Source organism: Henckelia pumila, unplaced genomic scaffold (genome assembly GCF_033568475.1).
Source record: "Henckelia pumila isolate YLH828 unplaced genomic scaffold, ASM3356847v2 CTG_466, whole genome shotgun sequence".
Taxonomy (NCBI): Eukaryota; Viridiplantae; Streptophyta; class Magnoliopsida; order Lamiales; family Gesneriaceae; genus Henckelia; species Henckelia pumila.
Window position 1 is genome coordinate 3,273,607 of NW_027331833.1, and position 20,844 is coordinate 3,294,450.

Consider the following 20,844-nt stretch of genomic DNA (forward strand, 5'->3'; position numbering starts at 1 on the left):
ATGCCACGTGTCAAAATATGACTGGCTCAGGGCAGTACCCTGAGGCTAACATCGACGGATCTGATATCGACACTGCCCAATTAGAGATAGTCTTGGTCGACCCGTATGTCGTCATCTCCAATGTGGTAACCACACGTGAAGATCAATTTCATGTGGATATTAATTTTTCTTGCGACCTGGACGTGTGTGAATGCTACGATAATGTCCCGTTCGGACATATCGTGTGACCAAGATTCATGAAAAAATCAGTCTGTATGGATATCAAGCAACTCATGGACCCCAAAGAGTCGCGTGGAATGATCGGTCGGGAGTTGGGAGAGAATGGCCTTTGGACGATCGCAACCGTGGCAAGTTGAGCGAATTCGCATTCAAAGTGTCGAAAGATATCATGAGCTAGGTTTATGCCTCCGCAGCCCAATGTTTTGTTCATTATTTTTCGTGTTTCGCTGGATCGCAACATACACGTTGACGAGAATGACCCTGAATGCAGGATGGATCCACCGTTAGATAAAGAAGATTTTGAGATGGTTTTGGCTTCAGATTTCGCGGATTTTGAGATGGTTCCGGCTTCCGTTGATGAATATATATTTGGAGATCAAGACCACTCACTACTTGCGAAAGCGAAGACGAGAGTTGTTCCATCTGTCTTGATGATTTCTACTCGGGATGTCAAGTTTTATCGATCGATGCCTATATATTTTTCACCAAGATTGCATCAACAAGTGACTCAAGTCAAGCCATTACTGTCCTATGTGCCGTTTCCAAATGCCTACAGGTTATTGTTGATTAATTAATTTCTAGCATGTTCAAATATTAAGGAGGGAACCCGATCCGTATAATCTTTATACATACAATATAAACCATATTGTTTCATATATGCATTTTTTTGAAGGGAAATTAATAGTCATAACAATTGATGTGATCCCAAAATTTCCTTCCAGTGTGTTTTTGAATTCTCCTCCTGTGTTTTCCTGAAAGTCATGAGAAAAATCGGTTAGGGGGCGACAAGATTTCTCCCGGCGTGACCCCTACGATGCCTAAGTCATGCAGAGAAAACATGAGAGAAAACTAGAAGAAGACGTGAGATAACATCATGGGGAAGAAAGTGCAGAATCTCTCTTCCCACGTTGTGTGTAATCAGGAAGAAACAGTATAAATATATATCTTAGAAACTTCCCTGATATTTTGATTAGTAAACCGTTTACCCATGAGCTGTGTGGCCTACTTGAGAGGATAAGACCCATGATCTGAGATGTTGCCCGTGCTCTGATAATATTGACAAATCTAGACCCAAGTTTAGATAGCGAATACGTGACGGGCCCATATCCATGATAATAATTATTAGACACCAACCATCACCGATAAACTGCTTATTATCACAAATTCAAGTTTAAGTTCATGTGAAAAATAGATACATCTCGAGATATCGTCAGATGATATCTCGAGATATATCCGAGGGAATGACTACACCTCTCTTAAGAAGTCGGGCTAGATTCACCACTGGCTGTCCCGATTTGTTCACTCTATCCATGAACTTAGACAGGAATGCATCAATCACCCTCCTGAAGTCGAATCGATGAGTCAGGTGAGAAGATTCCATGCATGCAAGGCCGAGAGAATGGCCATGGACTTGTGTTTGACGAGGGGTTGAATTAAGATAATAATTGTTGAAGAACATAAAGATCCTCGGGTTTGGCTCGATATAGTCGTTGAATACTGAGTAAGTAATCAAATAATCTCCCATGCCAAGTCGATAGACTTGTTGAAACGACCCCTACCTTTACTATAATTAATAATTAAATAAAATACAGATTTTTCAAAAAATTTCGGCATGACCTATCTGTTTATATTAAAACTTACCTGTCACAGACAGCAACCTAAAAATACAACCAACAACACAGATAGACAAGACCGAAAAAAATGAACGAGAATCTAAAGAAAGGGATACGACATTTCAAACACCCAAAGATTTAACAATTTAATATTTTCATGCCAACAACAAATCAAAAGATTAGTACACTTACATTTACTCAACAAACAAAATAACTACTTCTAAACATTTAAGTTTGAATAAAATTTGCGGAAGACTAGCACAGGTCGGAGGGATGTGTCGTGCCTGCGTTGCAGTCCACTCGAGAGTCATGCCCCTCAATCTCAACAAAGTCTAACCTAAACCAAAAATATTAGTGTAAATAACAAGGGTTCAAAATACATGCGGCATACTAAAAATAATACTAATATACAATGAACTTACACGAACGAAATACAATACATGCCGAAGTAGAACATTCACAATATAAAATGAAAATATGACATTCATGAGCAATTTCATTTTCAATTATATTGTGAATTTAGATCCTCGATTGTGACTATGGTTTTGATCGATCAATGGCTACAGTACTATGCCGGAAAGGACGCCGAGATCTCTTCCGACGTCACATTGCCCCTTTCCTCTGATTTTGTAGGGGAGCCAAGATGATTCTCAGCCGCACACTACACGCCTGATTTGGTAGGGGAGCCGAGATGTTTTCCGACCGCGCACTACACGTCTGATTTAGTAGAGGAGCTGAAATGTCTCCCAGCCGCACACTACACGTCTAATTTTGGCAAGTGAGCCAGGGCATCCTCCGACCGACGTTGCACGTCTAAGTCACAACCAACTCACCTTATTAATTTACTTTACATTTAATTTAACATTTTTCACAATTAACTTTTCATCTTTTCATCTTTTCATAATTTATACTTCGGGACTAGAACATGAATAATTTGAAGTTTACTCACGCGAAGGATAAGAGCATTGAATGAATGTAATGACACGATCCAGAAAAATAATATAAACTTTGAATTAATGGATGAATGACATGTAGGTGGCCACCATTAAACTTATAGACATTCCTAGAACCACTTAGACTTATCCCACAATGGGTCGAACCGACACCTCATAAACATTCTAAACTAGCTCATACACTAGCTCATTCTTATCCAAAATACTTCCCGTTCGAACCGACACCTCATAAACATTCTAAATCACCCATAGGATCAGTCCTTAACCTTTAATGCAAGCCCGAGCATCCCGTTCAATTTAGGTTCCCGGACAGCCCCTAAACTTCCCGAAAAACTGCTCTTGACACTTCAACTTAAACCACCCTTTTCCTACCCAAAACTTATCCGAATTAAGCCCAATTTGAACCAACACGACCCCAACATCATACACATTAAGAAAATTCAGGGAACCCCCTGTACAGGGCTTTAAAACTCCAATATCATATCCAATTTCTAAAGGCAAACCGCGTAGAACAAGAAAATCTTCTCTAGCCATTCAATATCTAAAACCTTCAAAACACTTTTCTCAATGACTACTCCACAATTCAACCATAAAAACAACTTCTAGGACCTCCCTAATGACCATCAAGTGCCCTTGAGTTAGCCACGTGCCCGGTGCTAGCTCAAGACAAATTTTTAACCCGACAAGTTTCAGCCGGTCAATCCAATCGCCGAAACCAAGTTCCTATTCTAATTTCCTCCAAGTTCAGCTCTTAACACCCATCAAATACACAACCAAGGACACATTTAAACCTTAATAAATCGATATAGGCAGCCCCTTCACTCACTCATCCATCACTTCAAAATTCAAGTTCAATTCCCCACAATTTCAAGTCGAATTTGAAATTTTTTGATATATAACTTCAAGGACATAAAATAACATGATATATAACTCATATCCACCCAAAAACACATGCATTAGGATCGAGTTTAGCCAATGAAAATTCTGATTTTTCTTCAAATTCTCAAAAAACTACAATAAGATGCATGTTTATATCTCAAATCAATCCACAACACATCCTAGCAACAAATAGATGCAAATTTCAAAATCCACCCAAATGCCTACTGATATTTTCATCAAAAATCATCCCATACACATGTATATACTAAAAATTTTGAAGTAACCAAGATTTAAATAAAGAAAATACTATTCTATGCTTGATGTTTCAAAAAGGGCACAAAATTTTGCCTCAACTTGGGAATGAACAAGAAATGGAGAAGGGAAGCCCTGAAACCTCACGTCCAGCTTCTGAAGGGACTTTCAAGGAGTGACTTGAGGTCGGCACGGTGGTAGTTGGTGGTCGGCGGAGGCCGGAGTTGAGTCTTGGAGGGAGGCCAACGAGTTTCTAGGCTTGAGAAAAGAGGGGCGGCGGCTCTTGAGGGGGAAATGGGAGAGAAAGAGACGTGTGTGTGTGTGTGTGTGTATGTGTGTGTGTGTTCTAGGGTTTAACTTGTGTGATAGATGTGTATATGTGTATGTATAGGTAGGTGGTGTGAGTGTGGTGTAGGTGAAAAGTGGTAGTATACTTATAAAAGTGTCATTCTTGCCATTACAACTTTAGCTACAATTTTTGCACCTATTTTAAATTTCTAAGTTTAAAAGTCCTAAAATTAAATTTAAGAATTGAATGTTTTACTAGTCCGGGTTCGAAAATGCTAATTTTAAGAAATATTGAAAATTATGCTCAAGAATGCACTTACGCGATTTTTGGCACTCGAAAAATTCTAAAAGTAAAAATCCCATTTATTTTCTTCAACTTCCCTAAATTCTAACTCCCAAATTAAATTTTAAGGTTTTACCACCAAGTCCACCATCACCGTGTACCGGAGTCGGAGGTCACTGAACTCAAGAATAATTTCTTAATAATTAAACAAATAGACATCTGAAGGAATTTAAACACTAACTTAGAAATTAAAATCAACACTTTAAATATTTTGACGTCACAACAATAAATAAAATATTTAAATAATAAACAGAGCGATTAAAATAATTTAAACAAACTAGATTAACATTTAAAAGAAATTTAAATAAACACACACGCGAAATAAAAACCTTTAAAACGATTTGGATAGTTAAAAATATTTAAATAAATAAGCTAGACATTTAAAATGATTTAAAGTAACTAACGCTAAACTTAAGTTATTTAAAATAAATAAGTTGAACAATCAAAAATATTTAAATAAATAAGTTAAACAGTTTAAATCATTTAAATGACTATCCAATAAACTTAAGTCATTTTAAATAAATAAGCGGGACAGTTAGGATCATTTAAATGAATAAAATAAATAATTAAAATTATTAAATTAAGCAAGTTTAAACCTTTAAAATATTTAAAACAATTAAGTTGCACAATAAAAATCATTTTGACAAATAAACTTAAACAATTAAAAACATTAATTAAATAGTTAATACAATAAAAATCATTTGAATAAATAATTAATATTTTATTAGCAAATGATTCAGATAAAGAATTTTAGATCGATTAAACTTAAAAATAATAATCATAATATTTATTTAATTAAATGCTTGCGATTTAGTAGATTGGATTTTAGGTGCTACACTTGTAGTACTGAACGTGTCGGGCTTTAGTAAATACCAATGAGCTGGTCGGGCTTATAAGAGGTGTCAGGGCCTCATGCCTCCTGAACTTTGAGAGATGTCGGGGCCTCGTATTTCTCGGGCTTTATAGAGTGCCATGGCCTAGCTTACCCTGGATTTTATGGGATGTCAAGGCTTAGAATACCTTGGGCTTCATATGGTGCCAGGGCTTAGACTACTCTGGGCTTTTAATAAGTGCCGGGGCCTCGTGTCTCCCGAGATTTATAGGGTGCCAAGGCTTAGATTACCTTGGGCTTTATATGATATCAGGGTTTAAACTACCCTGGGCTTTTAATAGGTGCCGGTGCCTCGTGTCTCCCAGGCTTTATAAGGTGCGAAGACTTAGATTATCTTGGGCTTTGATAAGTGTCGGGGCCTCAAATCTCCCGGGCTTCATAAGATGCCAAGGCTTAGATTACCTTGGGCTTTGATAGGTGCTGGAGCCTCATATCTCCCCGGCTTTATAAGGTGCCAAGGCTTAGATTACCTTGGGCTTTGATAGGTGTCGGGACCTCGTGTCTCCCAGGCTTTATAAGGTGCCAAGGCTTAGACTACCTTGGGCTTTGATTGGTGCCGGGGCCTCATATCTCCTGGGCTTTATAAGGTGCCAAGGCTTAGATTACCTTGAGCTTCATATGATGCTAGAGTTTAGACTACCCTGGGATTTTAGATTGTGCCAGGGCCTCATGTCTCCTGGGCTTTGAGAGGTATCGGGGCCTCATGTCTCCTGGGCTTTAGAGAGTGGTGTCAAGACTTAGAATACCCTAAGCTTTATATAAGTGCCCGGGCCTCAAATCTCCGGGGCTTTAAATAGGTGTTTGGGACTCAAATCTCCGGGACTTCAAATAGCTGGATGTCAGGGCCTTAAAACTCCTGGGCTTTAAATAGGTGTCCGGGCCTCATATCTCCGAGTTTCTGTACCACGACGTCGAGCCGACCGTCGAGATACCGATCCGTGTGGAGCTACGAGATCTCCACAACTGGGAAGAAGCACGTGAAGAACTGGATGAGGTGTTGGAAGATTTTCCCATGTCTTACGAGGTGCGTGACGAATTGACGAGCTTCGCAGCCGACACCACCAAGGATATCCTCCTCTCCTCCGGCGGCCACCGTGTTCTGCATCTCCAAATCCCTTTTGATGTTGTGCACGAACATATTTTTCAAGATGATGTGAATTGTGTTAAGTTCTGCTAGCTAGGGTTGAATGAGCTAGAATCTTTTGGAACATGATTATATATGTATTGAAAGGAGTTACCATATAATAATTCTTTCCATTAATATTGTATCGGTTTATATGATTATATACTTGGTCGAATTCGGATTGATCAAAGGGAAAATATATGGATCATGTGTTATATAATAATTACTGAGAAAATTCTTGATCATGTATATATAGTTTTATTTAGTTCTTCCACTTGTATACAAGTTGTGTTTCTAAGATTAGCAATTCCATTCTAATAAATAGAATTTCATCATATTTCGTTTTACGTTGCAACCAATTGAACTGCTCACGCATTCGATGGATAATAGATTGACTTTTGATTTATGTACGTACATGGAGTTTTGGGGTTCCTAAAAATATTTATGAGAGCAACACTGATTCTGCGATTCGCCCGCGGGTACATGAAGAATATAAACTATATCTAGTTGTGTTTCTAAAATTAGCAATCCTCTTATGTAAGATTCTATTGAAGAAAATTGATTTGCAATGGATTCATTATAGATACTAGCTTATTTGCACACATCCATATTGTGTGCAACGAAAAATTGATTTTTTCATTAAATTTAATTTCAATAAAAAAAATCTAATAAATTTATGGTAACAAAAAATAAGATGTTTTTGGGTTAATAATAATAATAATAATAATAATAATAATAATAATTAGTTAAAAGACAATGAATTATATTAGTTATTTCCCATTTTTTTTCAAATAATTTAAAAATTCAAAATAGATAAATAGATGAAAATTAAGGCTGTTATACCAAGAGACCATGCAATTTTTCTAAGGTCGTCTTACTTAATAAATAGATATATATATAGATGATTGATCTATTATTATTATTATTATTATTATTATTATTATTATTTTATTATATTAAAAATGTAAGTTAAATTGTGTATTGTCCAAATTGTCTTTATTTTAATTTATTGCTTTAATTAAATTGGTGTTTGTACTTTGTATACACATTAATTTTGATTTTTTATGTATCCACTAAATTTTTTCATTGTATTTCCACTAAATTAAAAAGCTTTTTTATTCGAATTCTATCGTGAATTGTATATTGTCCAAATTGTCCTTAAGTTTAATTTTTTTCTTAAATTGTTGTTTGTATCCACATTAATTGTGAGTTTTTATGTATTTACTAAATTTTTTCATTATTTTTTCCCTAAATTAAAAAGTTTTTTTATTCGAATTTCATCGTGAATTGTGTATTGTAAGTTTCTTTTTTGAATACCACCGTGTTTAGTGGAGATAGAATGGAAAAATTAAAAATTTACTTATCATCATTACCTAATTGGATTAAAAAAACAATAGTAGTTGATAGCATAAAAATAATTAAAAATAATGCTAACAATGTTATCAATCTTTTATTTTAAAAAATGAATGTGTCTACACACACAGTATTATTAAATTTACAATCTCGATTCTAATTTTTATTCAATAATATTTAGATAACTATATTATTTATTTTAAAGTAAAAATATAATAATATTAATTAAAATAATTAGTTATGTAAAATACTTAGATAATAGCAATAACCTTATAAGGTCATCTTCAACCCAAAACTCTATTTTAAAGCAGCTTTATTCTAAAATAGTGCAATTTTTGCACCAAATATAACATTCATCTCCAACCCACTTGCTTCAAATTTTACTGTAAAAGAAATATTCTCGGAATATTTCTTTTACCTTACTTTTTTATATTACTTTTTATTATTCATAAACATATATATTTATACATTTCTTTAATTAATTATATTGCATATAATTTTTATTATAGAATAATATAATTAAAATGATAAATATATTAATTTCATATTATTATAATAATATATTATAAGAAATTATACATAAATTATTCCAAATGATTAAACATATTATAAGAAATTGAACATAAATTATTAAATATTTTAATTATTATAACACAAAATATTTATTTTATAAATAATACATTAATTACAAATCATTATTAATATTTATAATCTTATTTTTAAATTATTATTATTTTATATTAATTTAATAAAAATATTTATTATATAAATAATAAATAACAATAAAAAAAATAAAAAAAAAAAAGACAAAGGCCCCTGCGTCAAATTTGACGCAGGGACCAAAATCATTGGACGCTAAAGTAGCGTCCAGGGTTGGAGATGCCAACCCTGCTTCAAACGCTATTTTGAAGCAGGGTTGGAGATGCCCAAAGAGAAGAACAATTAATTAAAGAGAAATATTACAGATAATAAGAAACGAATTGAGGTTTTTTACAAAATACATCGATCGAAATATGATGCAATTTGCTGGTATATACACCATGTCCCATGTTAATCCACAAGTTCCTCCATATTCAAATGCTCTACAGTTTGACAATAACCTAAGATAAGTGCGACTCACAAAATCACACTTCTGCACCAAGCCTTTAATCAGCAAACACTTGCATAAGCTATAAATCCTGTGCTAAAACATATTCAAATCCAGTCACATTTGTTTCGTGCATTGAAACTTTACTTTCTGGGGTACTGATTTGCTTCCAAAACTATTTGTTGTCCCCATAATTCTAATGATACTCGATTTCTTCAAGTGGCGAATCACTCACACATGCTGCACCACACATGCGGACCTTTAATTAACTGAAAGCTACCAGAAAGGAAGCCTTACCTGTGATTCAAAGAAAGCCAATATTATATAAGGAACTAGGAGAGACACTAGACCTGATTGAATGAGAGATATACGACATGCAGTTTGCTTGCCCATCCAAGAAAGAAGATTAGATTCTTCAAGGATTTACATGATCAATTCCAGAAGGAAAGGTGATGACACCCGTTGGAAGTGGTTGCGGAAAGAGCACCATCATGTTCCTCATAACAAGATTTTAGAATCCAATAAAAGGTACTTACTGAGTTGTCCAAGCAATCAACTAAAATCCTGTATTTCTTCATGTTACAGAAGGATTATATCCACAGCCAGGAGCATTATCCCAGACGGAATGTCTTTTATTTTCCAGGGTACGTCCCCCATCGCCATCGCAACGACAGTCAGCATGAAAGTCAGCAGGATGATAGACCGTTCTGTCCTACCATGTCACTTTATTGGTGGGTCAATTCAAACCATCTCACCGGAAGGATTTTCACATGACAATGATGCAGCTTATTCAGACGCTGTTGCCCTTACAGTGCCCAGCAACAAACATAAAACGGTTGCCTCTTTTTTCCACGAAAAGCGTGTGATTGAGAAGGCAAAAGTGATTGGAAGAAGCCACTTATCAAGCAAGAGAAGCAGAAAATACCGGATAATTCAAGTTACATCTCTTTGCTCATGGAATTTGCTCATGTCTTGCATATGGTATACATCAATCATAGTTGAGAGAAGTCAACCAACCTTCAAGAACGCGAAAATATGATATTCTCTCTCAAGGTACCTTCAATCACGGAATTGCAGACATTAATACCAACTGATTTCTCTGCCATGAGTATCTTAATATCTGTGTCCCAAACCCTTGCTCGAGGGACAGAAATCAAACCAGACTCTCCGAAGCAGTCAACACATCGAAGCATTAAGACGAAGTTCATGAGTTTCGAAACGTCCAGTTCTCTTGCCTCTTGAGACCACAAACGTTTATATATTAGACTTCCGCCTTGAAATTGAACCAGGATCAAAAGATGCCCTTGCTGGGGCATGTGGATACAAGAAATCTTCTTTTTTCTCGGATTTTTTATGATGCCAAAGGTGAGATTCTCAACGGAATGACATTAGAGATTACAATCTGATAAAATTGAGGACAAATTGGATTGGTGCAGCCGAGCCACTCCTCTTCAGTTGCTCGAGACAAAATGGGAAATGAAAAGGCACCTGAAGCTGAAATGATACAGGTGCCAACAGATGAAAACCTAAATGAAGTTATAAGCAACATGCCCAAAGAATACAATGCATAGGTAGGGGAAAAGGGGTGCCAACTTACTGGCGGACAATACCAAAAAATAGCCATAACAAGAGCACCTACTGAAAAAACCTGCAATGATGCTCCTTGATGAATCAACAAGTGCACTAGATGCAAAGTCTAAAAGGGCCATCATGATTCTTTGGAATCTTCAAAACTGCAAAAATACGTTTCGAAGATACAAACAGGCTTTCAGCAGTAACTAATTCAATTTCCATGGCCATCGTGGACAACGGCAAGGTTGTGGAAATGAGTACCAAGCAACCCTTATAGTAGCAAATGACGGAGTTCACTCAAGGTTTTCAGGCTCCAGAATATAACAGAAGGTTAAAATGTCTACATCAACAGCAATATACAGAAAGTTGCCTTGAGATTCCATTAATTTGTTGATGTTTTACCATGCCACGTGTACAAAAAATTATATTGATTAGCTTGGATTCATGTCAGCTGTGGTCATCCGATGGAAAAATAACATGGTACATAGAAACACCCAGTTCAAAATTGCAAACTATAAATTGTGACGAATGCTGTGCAGGGCCTTCAGCCTTTCCAACTCTTCCCCATGTGCAATTCCGTAATCAACAAAGCACAACTGAAACAGAAACCATCTATTACAAAATGAAACAATCTCAACAGAGGAAAATATATAACAACCTGGTACTGCAGCTTCTTTAAAGTGTGGGCTCCCCTCTTTATTAGTTTTTGCCATCCAAGATTCGCTCTGAGAGATTTTTCCAGAGCTCTGGTTTTCTAGAAAACAACGATTGGTGGACCTTATAAATGAGCTAGAATTTTACGAACTAAATTGAAATATAAACATCCAAAAATTTTAATTACCATGACAAGTTCCATTAATTAGCAGCACACATTCGTGTGAGATACAATGCCAAAAACACAAACGTAAACATATCCCACAAGTTTTACTTCTTCTCATAGATTTAAAAACAGAATCAAGGAATCAGGATCCATGGCAGCCGAAGACTTAGTATGATTATCTTTAAGATATATTGCTGGAAACACATTGGAAATATCATGATGAGACACAAACTCCAAAACTAAACATTTCGAATACATAAGCATCAAGAACATAGAATGTTGCCCGTACTTCATCAAAATAAAATGATCTCAGAAATACTAAAGGATGTAAATTGAAAGGAGCACCAGCTAGATTATGAATGACGGCAGTATTAAAATCAATACTTATTTCTACACTAAGGTATACAAACAATCTTACTTCAGCTGGGTCGAAAATTAACAAGTTGTATCGCTGCATCCCGGTCTGTTGCACTGTGGCCTGAATACCAACAATTGTTCTTGAATGGCCATGATGTTGAAAATACAATGGCCTGCTCAGAAACCTCATGGTAAGACATCATTAGTTTATGAACGTAGCAGAATTGTTTTTTTGAACAAGAGTCATTTACTTTTACAGATTCAAGAATTTTCCACTAAAAGAAAATAATATCACCATGATAAGACCTCTCATGCAACTCATTACAATTTACTTACGCTTTCTCGCTGAGAATAACACGAAGATTGCCTGGTTTGTTGACCTTGTTGCCAGAAAAATAATTCCACACCCATTCAATAACCTTGTGAGATGAAACATCAAAATGCTTAGAGCTTCCATTCATTGAGTTAACCGAGAGCGAAGAATCTAGTTTTCCCTCTGACAGAAAGATGTCCATCGGTCCATAAACCTGTGAATATTTCCTCTTGTCAACACTTTTATTTGTTCCTCTAATACCAGAGGTTAAGCGACCAGAAGTGTCTAACCATAAATCTTTATCACAAAAATCCACTATGCCGGCACGCAGACCAAAAGAACAGAGAAGTGTGGCACATTCTGTAGTTCCAATCCAATCACACTTGCCATAAACCTTTTTATCAAAGTCATCCGAGCCAGGTGCATCAAAGCCTTTTTCCCAGGCAAGTTCTAGCCATCTTTGAAGTGATGTGATATCAGGTATAAATCCAGAACCACCAAACAAGACATCGCTTGCTTCTTGTCTTTGACTAAGCAAGTGAGAGGAAAGCATCTGGATATTACGCCACCCACAACCCCATCCAACATCCTCTGATTCAGAACTCTGAATATGATCAACATGCCCCGACAATATACTCACAGAGTTCTCTCTATCTAGTTCTAAACAGCTTTTCAGCAACAACATCAAACCACCTTCAACTTTATAAAACGATTCCTTCTCCTGTGAGTGAAATAAAGTAGCACATTTTTCATCCAGATTTCTCCCACAACACGTGAGACACCCAGAAGAACTGCTCTGTGGGTGATCCAAAGAACTACAAACAAGTTGCAAGGTATCTTCAGCCTACACATGGTATGAAATTTTTGCATTATGATTCATGTCGTAGACACCAATAACTGAAGCACGCAAACAACAAGAATATTTTCCGTAAGCTAACCAAGGTGACCGCAAGTAAATATAACCTGCAATTTTACCAAACAAATCCACGGACGGAAAAAAGTTATGAGCTTGCAAATTAGTTACTCACAAATCGGGGTGGACTAGCTGGAGCCAGAGCGATCTGTTGCGCGATTTCGAAATCTGCTGCGTAATCTTCATCAGCAAAATGTTCATTCGCATGCCTATGAAATTGAAACCACAAAAAAAAAATCAAAGAAACGATGAAAAAAATTAGCGAGCGGAAAGATTATACCTCTGGATTTCAGAAGATGGAACAGTCAGCTGGCAAAGAGGGCAAGAAGAAAACTCCATTGAAGAGCAAAATTGGAAATTTCACCGCTGATGTAAATGTGATGTGATGCTCGCAACAGAGATTGGGAAAGCGAAGGGAATCCGCGCAGAACTAGAAAGTTTGAAAATTGCGAATATTTTATATTAAATGTTCAATATTTCTTATTTATTATTATTATTACTATTACACGATAATTTTATTTAAAAACAATCTTTTTGAACACGTGTGCAGTCGATTTCTTTTTTCTTTATAAAAATACTTTTGTTAAAGCAATTAGAAATTAAATTTGAAAAAATTAAAAATCAAATTTAATTTTTTCTTATTTATTTTGAAATTTTTATTTAAATTTAATTTTACTTCAAAATTAAAATTTGAGTAAGAGATGATGATTTATGATACGCTTGAGTTAATTCAATTATATAAAAAAATTGATATTTTTAGGGTAATTTTATATTTAAAACAATGAGGGTATTTTGAAAAACAAATCATAAAATTATTGTGTCCGTTATATTTCTTAGTTCTGACGATAACAAACAACGACTCATTGTTCTAGGTTCAACTGTCTTTACTTGTATTTCATCGCATAGCTTCAAACCCTTCGGTCAGTCAATCGCTACAAACAGTTCAGAAGGTTTGAACCATTCACAACAGACCAAGTAGTTACGACAGTTTAAAAGTTTCAAACCGCCGACCATTGAACATATTGCTGCTGAACTGCTCAATCCATTGCAAAGATGATGCACACTCATTAGGTACTTCAAGAGAGATGACAAGATCATTGGTCATTAATATGCAAGAAACAGAAATCCAAATCTTTGACAAAAGTAGCAATTGTGAGATGCTTACTTTAACAGTGGCAACAACCACTATCTTCTATTTATGTAAAGAGTCGTATTGTGCATTAATGAGAGGGCACAAAAGTAAAGATAAGTAGACTTCTTTACTCCTTGTATTAAATGAGGTTAAATGAGGATTCAGTCGACTGCTGGTCAAGTTACCTACAAATAGAGGATGTCAAGTGATGTTTCAGACTTGTAGAGCTATACACGCATTGAAAATTAGAGCTATACACGCATTGAAAATTAGAGCTATACACGCATAGAAAATCATGCAATCCAACATTTTCAGAGCACTCTTAAAATTTCACATCATCTTTGCTCAGTCTGCCCACTTTCAATGTGAGGACCTCGGTTCTAATCATCTAATCAAGAAATAAACTAACAAGCATCCACAACAGTCAAGGCCTAAAGCCCAAAAAAAATTTAAAAGGAGAGTGTCTCTCTCGAGTGGCAAGAATCGCCCGCTCGAGCGAGCAAAACTCTAACAAGCACTCTGAAGAACTCTCGCTCGAGCGGTAAGAAACAACCGCTCGAGCGAGCAAATCCCTGGCTCAAAAATAAAAAGCCCCTCGCTCGAGCGGTACAAATCCTCTGCTCGAGTGAGACCTGTTCTGGACCAAAAATCCAAAACTGCTCTAATTCATTCCTCCAACTCCAAATCAATTCAAAACATGCCGAGATATAAAATACATACTACAACGACATGCAACCCTCAAAGCTCGAATATTCGATACAACATAATTCAAAGAAAGTACAAGTTCAAACAGGATTTCAATATAACATAAGTTAGACATGCTATTCGAATCCTAAACCGAATCCTCACTTCTATCATCACAATCCCAGTCTAGTCATGCTGCCTTTGACTTGAACATGTCCCACTTGTTTCCAAGCACACAACAAAGACAAGACAACAACTGGATAATCCGATGAGAAAACAATTTCTAGTAAAAGAGACAAAACATATAATCCACGTAATATATCAAATCATGATATACGTAACAACAATACAAGCAAGTCAAGTACTATATCAACAGCTCCATTTGAAATGCAATAAAATGCAATGCATGTCTTTAAATCGGATTCTCATATCTGATAAATCAAAGGAAACGGTTCTCTGCTCTATTTGGGATCCCGAGGAAAAATATCACACAACTCACCGACTCTACCGATCGAGGTGGAAGCTGCATATTTCAATCCTCTAGACTCTGGGGCATCTACAGAGAGTTGATCGACAATTGGTAGTAATTCGCCCACGAATGCCACTCGACTATAATCCACAGAACGTCTAATTCTCCTGGGCCTTTGCGCCCTCTAAAACAACATAATAGGATCAATATGAATGCAAGTGTAATTCAGAAAAGAAAAAAAAAAACAATCAAACATATACTTCAAGTGACATGCAAGTATGTGATTTCTTCGGGAAAACTCGAATCAATTCGGATTCGAGTAACTCTTCCCATTCCATTCGATGTCATCTCTTAGCTCTTCTTCGATTCGACGTAGCTGCAATCCGGACAAGCTACAAGAATAAGAATTCTTATCAGAATCCATTCAATCGTAATTCAACGATTAAAGTCAACTCGTTACCGTTCTCGATCAAATCTTCAACAATTCGAATTTTGCTAATTTTGAACTCCACGATCTTCAACCAATCTGTACGGAGATAAATAAAATCCAATATCAATCAATTCAATTCAAACAACTCTCAAAACTTAATCAAACTCCCTAAAATCTAAAAAACTCAAACCGGTGGCATAACGGCTATAATCTGATCAACCAAAAAACACAGACAACAATAAAAAGATCCAATACAACTCCCAACAACACAAATTATCCCATTCAATCCAAAATTCAACAAATCTCAAAACCCAATTCTCGAATTTTGCCCTAAAAATCATAAAACTTCCGAACGACGTTCTTTTTTTTATCCGACTTCAAATATACGATCTATCTTAGCTCCAGAACAACATATCCGAATTTAAACAAATTCTGACAACATCCCAAAATCAAAGTATACTGGATCAAAGAAAAACTTACGGTATAACGGAGCTCTCGCAGCCATGAACGTGAATCTGCCTTCGGATTGAATTTTTATCGGATGGATCGTGCAAAACCGGAAATTCTGAGAGCTTGAGAGGAGGCCATGGAGTAATCGGTCGAGAGGAAGGATAAGGGATGAAGGAGAGACTAAGTCAACTAAATAAGGGCCAAGTATATATATTTATCTCATCTTTGCATTTGGTTCCTGAATTCTGAAAGAGTGGGTGTCCGGTTAGCCAACTTGTGGCTAAGGGCTTTTATTACTCTATGTAAAATAATCTTTTGTTTAATATAATTTACACTTTTATAATGGCATTGACTTTATCTTTCTTCATATTGTTATATTATGATATACTATTGTTGTTTTGATAAAGACCTTGAATATACTATAGTGTATGTAAGATGTGGTAGCACATGGGGATGGCTATCATGAAACACATCTTATAGTCACTGTATATTCTAAACTGTTCCTAGTCAATTGAGCCGTCCGCAAATAAGGAGAAGGAACGCTCGAGATTGAGACTAGCATTTGCGATGCCGAGTACCACGTTTCATTGGTATGGAACATAGAGATGTTCAAAGCATGCAAATGGATATTCATATGATGAATGATCGAACTACCCTATTCGGGCTTTCCAAGTGGTTATCACTTATCGAGTGGATAAAGTCCGCGGTTTTGGTTGTACACCATTAGTCCTTATTACTTGAAACATCATTGAGACTCTATATGCTAGTACTGTACTTTGACTCGTTTATCGACTCTATTGGGGTCATCAGGTGTCGGGATTGGGTACAGTTATGACACATATAGGAGTCGATGCTTTGTTTTCAAGGATTCACCACATACTTGCGAGTGTGGATATCCTATGCGATCTGAGGAGATATTAGTGTGATGAATCTGTGGCCAGAGTACATGATGTGTTTTAGGTTAATGGGTTTTCCTAGTAACACATGCGATGTCACTATTTGATCTCCGAGATGTAATGCATAGTTATCGAATCTTGAACGACTCTCGATATACCAATGGTTGTTGATTCGATCGGGATATATGGATGAAGGGACCGTACTGTACGCTAACCAAAATCTACTGGTTCTTGCAGGCACTATCAGTAATACCTAGGGAATCATGGGGCGATGTTGCTAGGCGCTCTTACCATGATTCGATGGGTAAGTCGGAAATTGTTGTTTCGAGCCACAAGGAGTTGTGAGCCCACGGCTAGCTGTATTCCTGAACCATTGAGGGTTACACAAGTAATGGATTACTAAAACCCCGTAGAGATAGTTAAATTTAAAGAATTAAATTTAATGAAAGAGAAGTTGGACTTCTTAATTAAAAGGGAGTGGGATTTCCTAAATGACATAGGGATGGACATTTTTGGAAATCACTGAATTCGGATTCAGAAAAATTATCTTGACTTTAAAAGATGCAGAAATGGTTTCTGTGCACATTGGTAAAATCAGTTTATCAATCGGAGTCACGATGAATTTTATATTAATTTCTATAACAACAGGCTTGGCTTGTTGGGCTTAAGTTATAGATTGTGGGCTTTAAGGAGTTAGAGTCCTGATACAATTATAACTAGAAATTATCTATAAATAGACGTGTTGGGTTCGAAAATTACACACATTTAATACTGCAATTTTCGAAATTCACTCTATACTATTCAAGAGGATTTTTCAAAAATTCCTCTGTCCCTTTGGAGAAAATTCGGCTTGTGATTTTTGTGAAAAATTACAAATCGAATTAACAGATCATATCTGTTTATTCTCTACGTAAAACTTCTGATTGATTTCTAGTGCAGTCAATCAGAAGGTTTCTGTTTTTCATTCGTAGACCTAATTCCGAAGTTAGATCGTGACTGTCATCGGTTCCCGGGATTTACAAGAAGAGCAGATTAAATTCTGTTGGAGTCCACGATCAAGACTTTGCTTGACGAGGTAAAAATTTAACTGTGTTTTATTTTTACTTGAACAATTTAATCGTAAAAGTTTTGATACCCATATATAGAATCGTTCCATATAATAAAATAAAAATTTTAAACTTCCGCTGCACCGGGTATCAATTCTTAATTGATCTGAACACCGTTTTCCAATAAATTCCTCAAAAATTGCAAATCAGTCCCTTATCGAATATCAATTAAATCCCCAAATTCTCTAATCTCCGATTATCAATCTTAATCTCCTATAATCTCAAATAGGCTAAGTTCGGGGTGTTACAATTCTCCCCCTCTAAGAACTGATTTCGTCCTTGAAATCGAATATGGTTCAATCTCCAACAGAGATAAGAGGTAAAAGCAAAAATGCAATAAGAATTCTCATCAAAGATAAAACTCTGGAATGCTGATACACATCGGACTCTGTCCCTCAAATTGCTTCTTCAAATCCGTATCGGCTCAACTGCACTGTCACCATCTGAATCGGATGGTTCCGAAGCTGCTTCTCTGTTCGGTCAAAACTCTGAATCAGTCGTCTCAAGCAATTCGGTAACTCGTCAAATTCCGTTCTCATCAACTAAAGAACATAGGAAAATCTGGTTGGGTAATTCAGCAACACGGATCCGGAGATAATCCGCAACGAAAGACACAAATCACCTCGTGAAAACCAGAAAGAGACGCTTCATCACAAGTCTGTAGGCAAGATCGCCTATCATATCCAGACTCTAGTGAGATTCAATCAATCTCAGAGACAATTTCTCTCTCTTCTCATATCTGACAAATCCTCGAAAAGACGAAATCTTCAGAAATATTCGATCTTTCCGATCAAAATACGAAAAGTCTGCATCTAAAATTCGTATACTTCGACTGTGTAGTCCAAGTCGTCTTCATTCTCGACAAACAATCTTCATCTGTTCATAAACCTCGAAACAAATCTGGTCCCAAATCAGGTGACTCAGAAAAATCATCTCAATTCAAATGAGATTTTCATTTCTGTTCATACAACTCATTGCAAGATTCCATCAAGATAATAATCTGATAGCTATTGTTGTAAAATGTCTTCATAGGAGTTAGCGACACTCGTCAACTAGTGCCAGAATCAAGCATTATGCTCCATATCTTCTCCTCCCGGGATCAAGGAGTTTCATATCTTTCTTTAATTCGAACCATGGACTTCAGGATCGGTACCATGATTTACCAAGTCTGGTAAATAATTGAGCTTAAGCGATGACATAGACCGCTCACCCTCACCTAGCCCAATCGAGCTATTCAGATATTGGGCCGGCCCAGCACTACAGCTTGGAAAAGCCTCTAAATCCATAACATCTATTTTGATTGTCTGTCGTTCTGAGAATAACAACTGTACTCAGATGTAATCGAATAACAAAGTCTCTTCGAAGACTATGCCAGAAGAAAAGATATAACAAAGATCTCTGTCTGAAATGACCAAATTCGGCAATCAAACAATCTGACAGAATATCTATCATTTGATTATGTCTGAGAATCATTCTGTACAGAATACAGTAGCATATTTCATCAATCGGCCAATCTTAAACAGATAGTACCTCAAACTCAGACTGCTCAAATAAGTTTCCTGACGAATCCATCGGAAACATGATCTCTATCCCATTCTGAATCATAATAAACTGTATAACAGAACGTCGGGTCGTTCTCTCTCTGCTATCAACTGCAAAAAGTTCAAAACATCGGAAAAACATACCTCGAATATCGTTCTTCATCTGCTTCTATCCCATCTGATTCCTCAAATCATGCAACATATTTCGGTCATCTGAAAGAACACGGAATAGCCTAAATTGTGTCAATCTCAAGATACGTTGTCTCCATCAAAATCATCTGGCACAACAATATGCTTAATCACAATAAAGCATCAACACCAACCTGAATCTCAGACTGGTTCAGTTTTGACTTTTCTTCATCGAATTCTGACAATTGAATCAAATCTCTGAACGATCTTGATCTTCTCAATCAAATCTGATTCGGCTCGAAAGCAAAGTTCTGATAGACCTCCTATCTGCTGCGAATTCTAAACCGAAAGTGTTGTATTCATCAATCAAGGAGAATGCCGATAGTAGATAAAATAAGAACAGATCTTTCGGCTCAGAGCATCAGCTGCTACATACAATCTCTTCGGATAGAATGGCTTTCCAATAAGAAATTCCTCAGTACCTCTAATCATCTTCTCTTTCTCATACTCAATCTGTACGGCGAAACCAGTACTATAGCTTCCAAGATCAGGAAATATTACAAAAATCTACTCATAAGAAAATAGATGTCATATCTTCTAATCAATAAGATCGATGCGAGATCAAAATCCAGAATCAGACATTGAGTCTTGAACGTCTTCAGTTGTCTTGATGCTCATGCTATAAGTGATTCTTCTGAACAAGAATATACCTCAAATCTCAATAAGAATAAGTGCAAAGCACCGTAAGGTCGTCAATACAGAAGAATTAAAAGAATAATGAAGCGCTGATCAATCTCTTCTTCAATCAATAAAACTGGTCTCATAAGATTAAGTCCAGACATAAGAACATATTCTGCTGAGTAATCGGCTTCACAAACAATAAGAATTCCCTCGATAATCGGCGATAAAAACTTGATAAATCCAAAACTTCAAGTTCAGGTATAGAAGACGGTCTAGATTAATTCATATCAGCTCCGGTCTTGAGGTGATCAACAGAAATTCCAGCTTCAGAGATAAAAAGATCGAGGAA

General features: G+C 36.2%; 1 protein-coding gene across 2 annotated transcripts; it reads right to left on the reverse strand.

The window, feature by feature from the left end:
* Positions 1-10,931: 10,931 nt before the first annotated feature.
* LOC140872457 (uncharacterized) lies at positions 10,932-13,397 on the reverse strand. Of its 2 annotated transcripts, XM_073275298.1 has the most exons (6): positions 13,258-13,397; positions 13,093-13,186; positions 12,088-12,908; positions 11,813-11,924; positions 11,233-11,328; positions 10,932-11,170 (listed from the first exon to the last, which is right to left on the reverse strand). In XM_073275298.1, the coding sequence occupies exons 1-6, from the start codon at positions 13,314-13,316 to the stop codon at positions 11,087-11,089; spliced, it is 1,266 nt and encodes a 421-aa protein (XP_073131399.1). In that variant the 5' UTR covers positions 13,317-13,397; the 3' UTR covers positions 10,932-11,086. The 2 variants fall into 2 exon arrangements, with proteins under 2 accessions (XP_073131399.1, XP_073131398.1); XM_073275297.1 differs by having other exon boundaries at positions 10,932-11,328.
* Between the last annotated feature and the right edge of the window lie 7,447 nt (positions 13,398-20,844).

Coding starts and splice junctions, on each gene's coding strand:
- LOC140872457 (XM_073275297.1), bottom strand. CDS start 13,316: ATGGAGTTTTCTTCTTGCCCTCTTTGCCAGCTGACTGTTCCATCTTCT. Junction 13,187..13,257: donor CCATCTTCTGAAATCCAGAG/GTATAATCTTTC, acceptor TCAATTTCATAG/GCATGCGAATGAACATTTTG. Junction 11,329..11,812: donor TAATTTTCGACCCAGCTGAA/GTAAGATTGTTT, acceptor GTTGTTTTCTAG/AAAACCAGAGCTCTGGAAAA.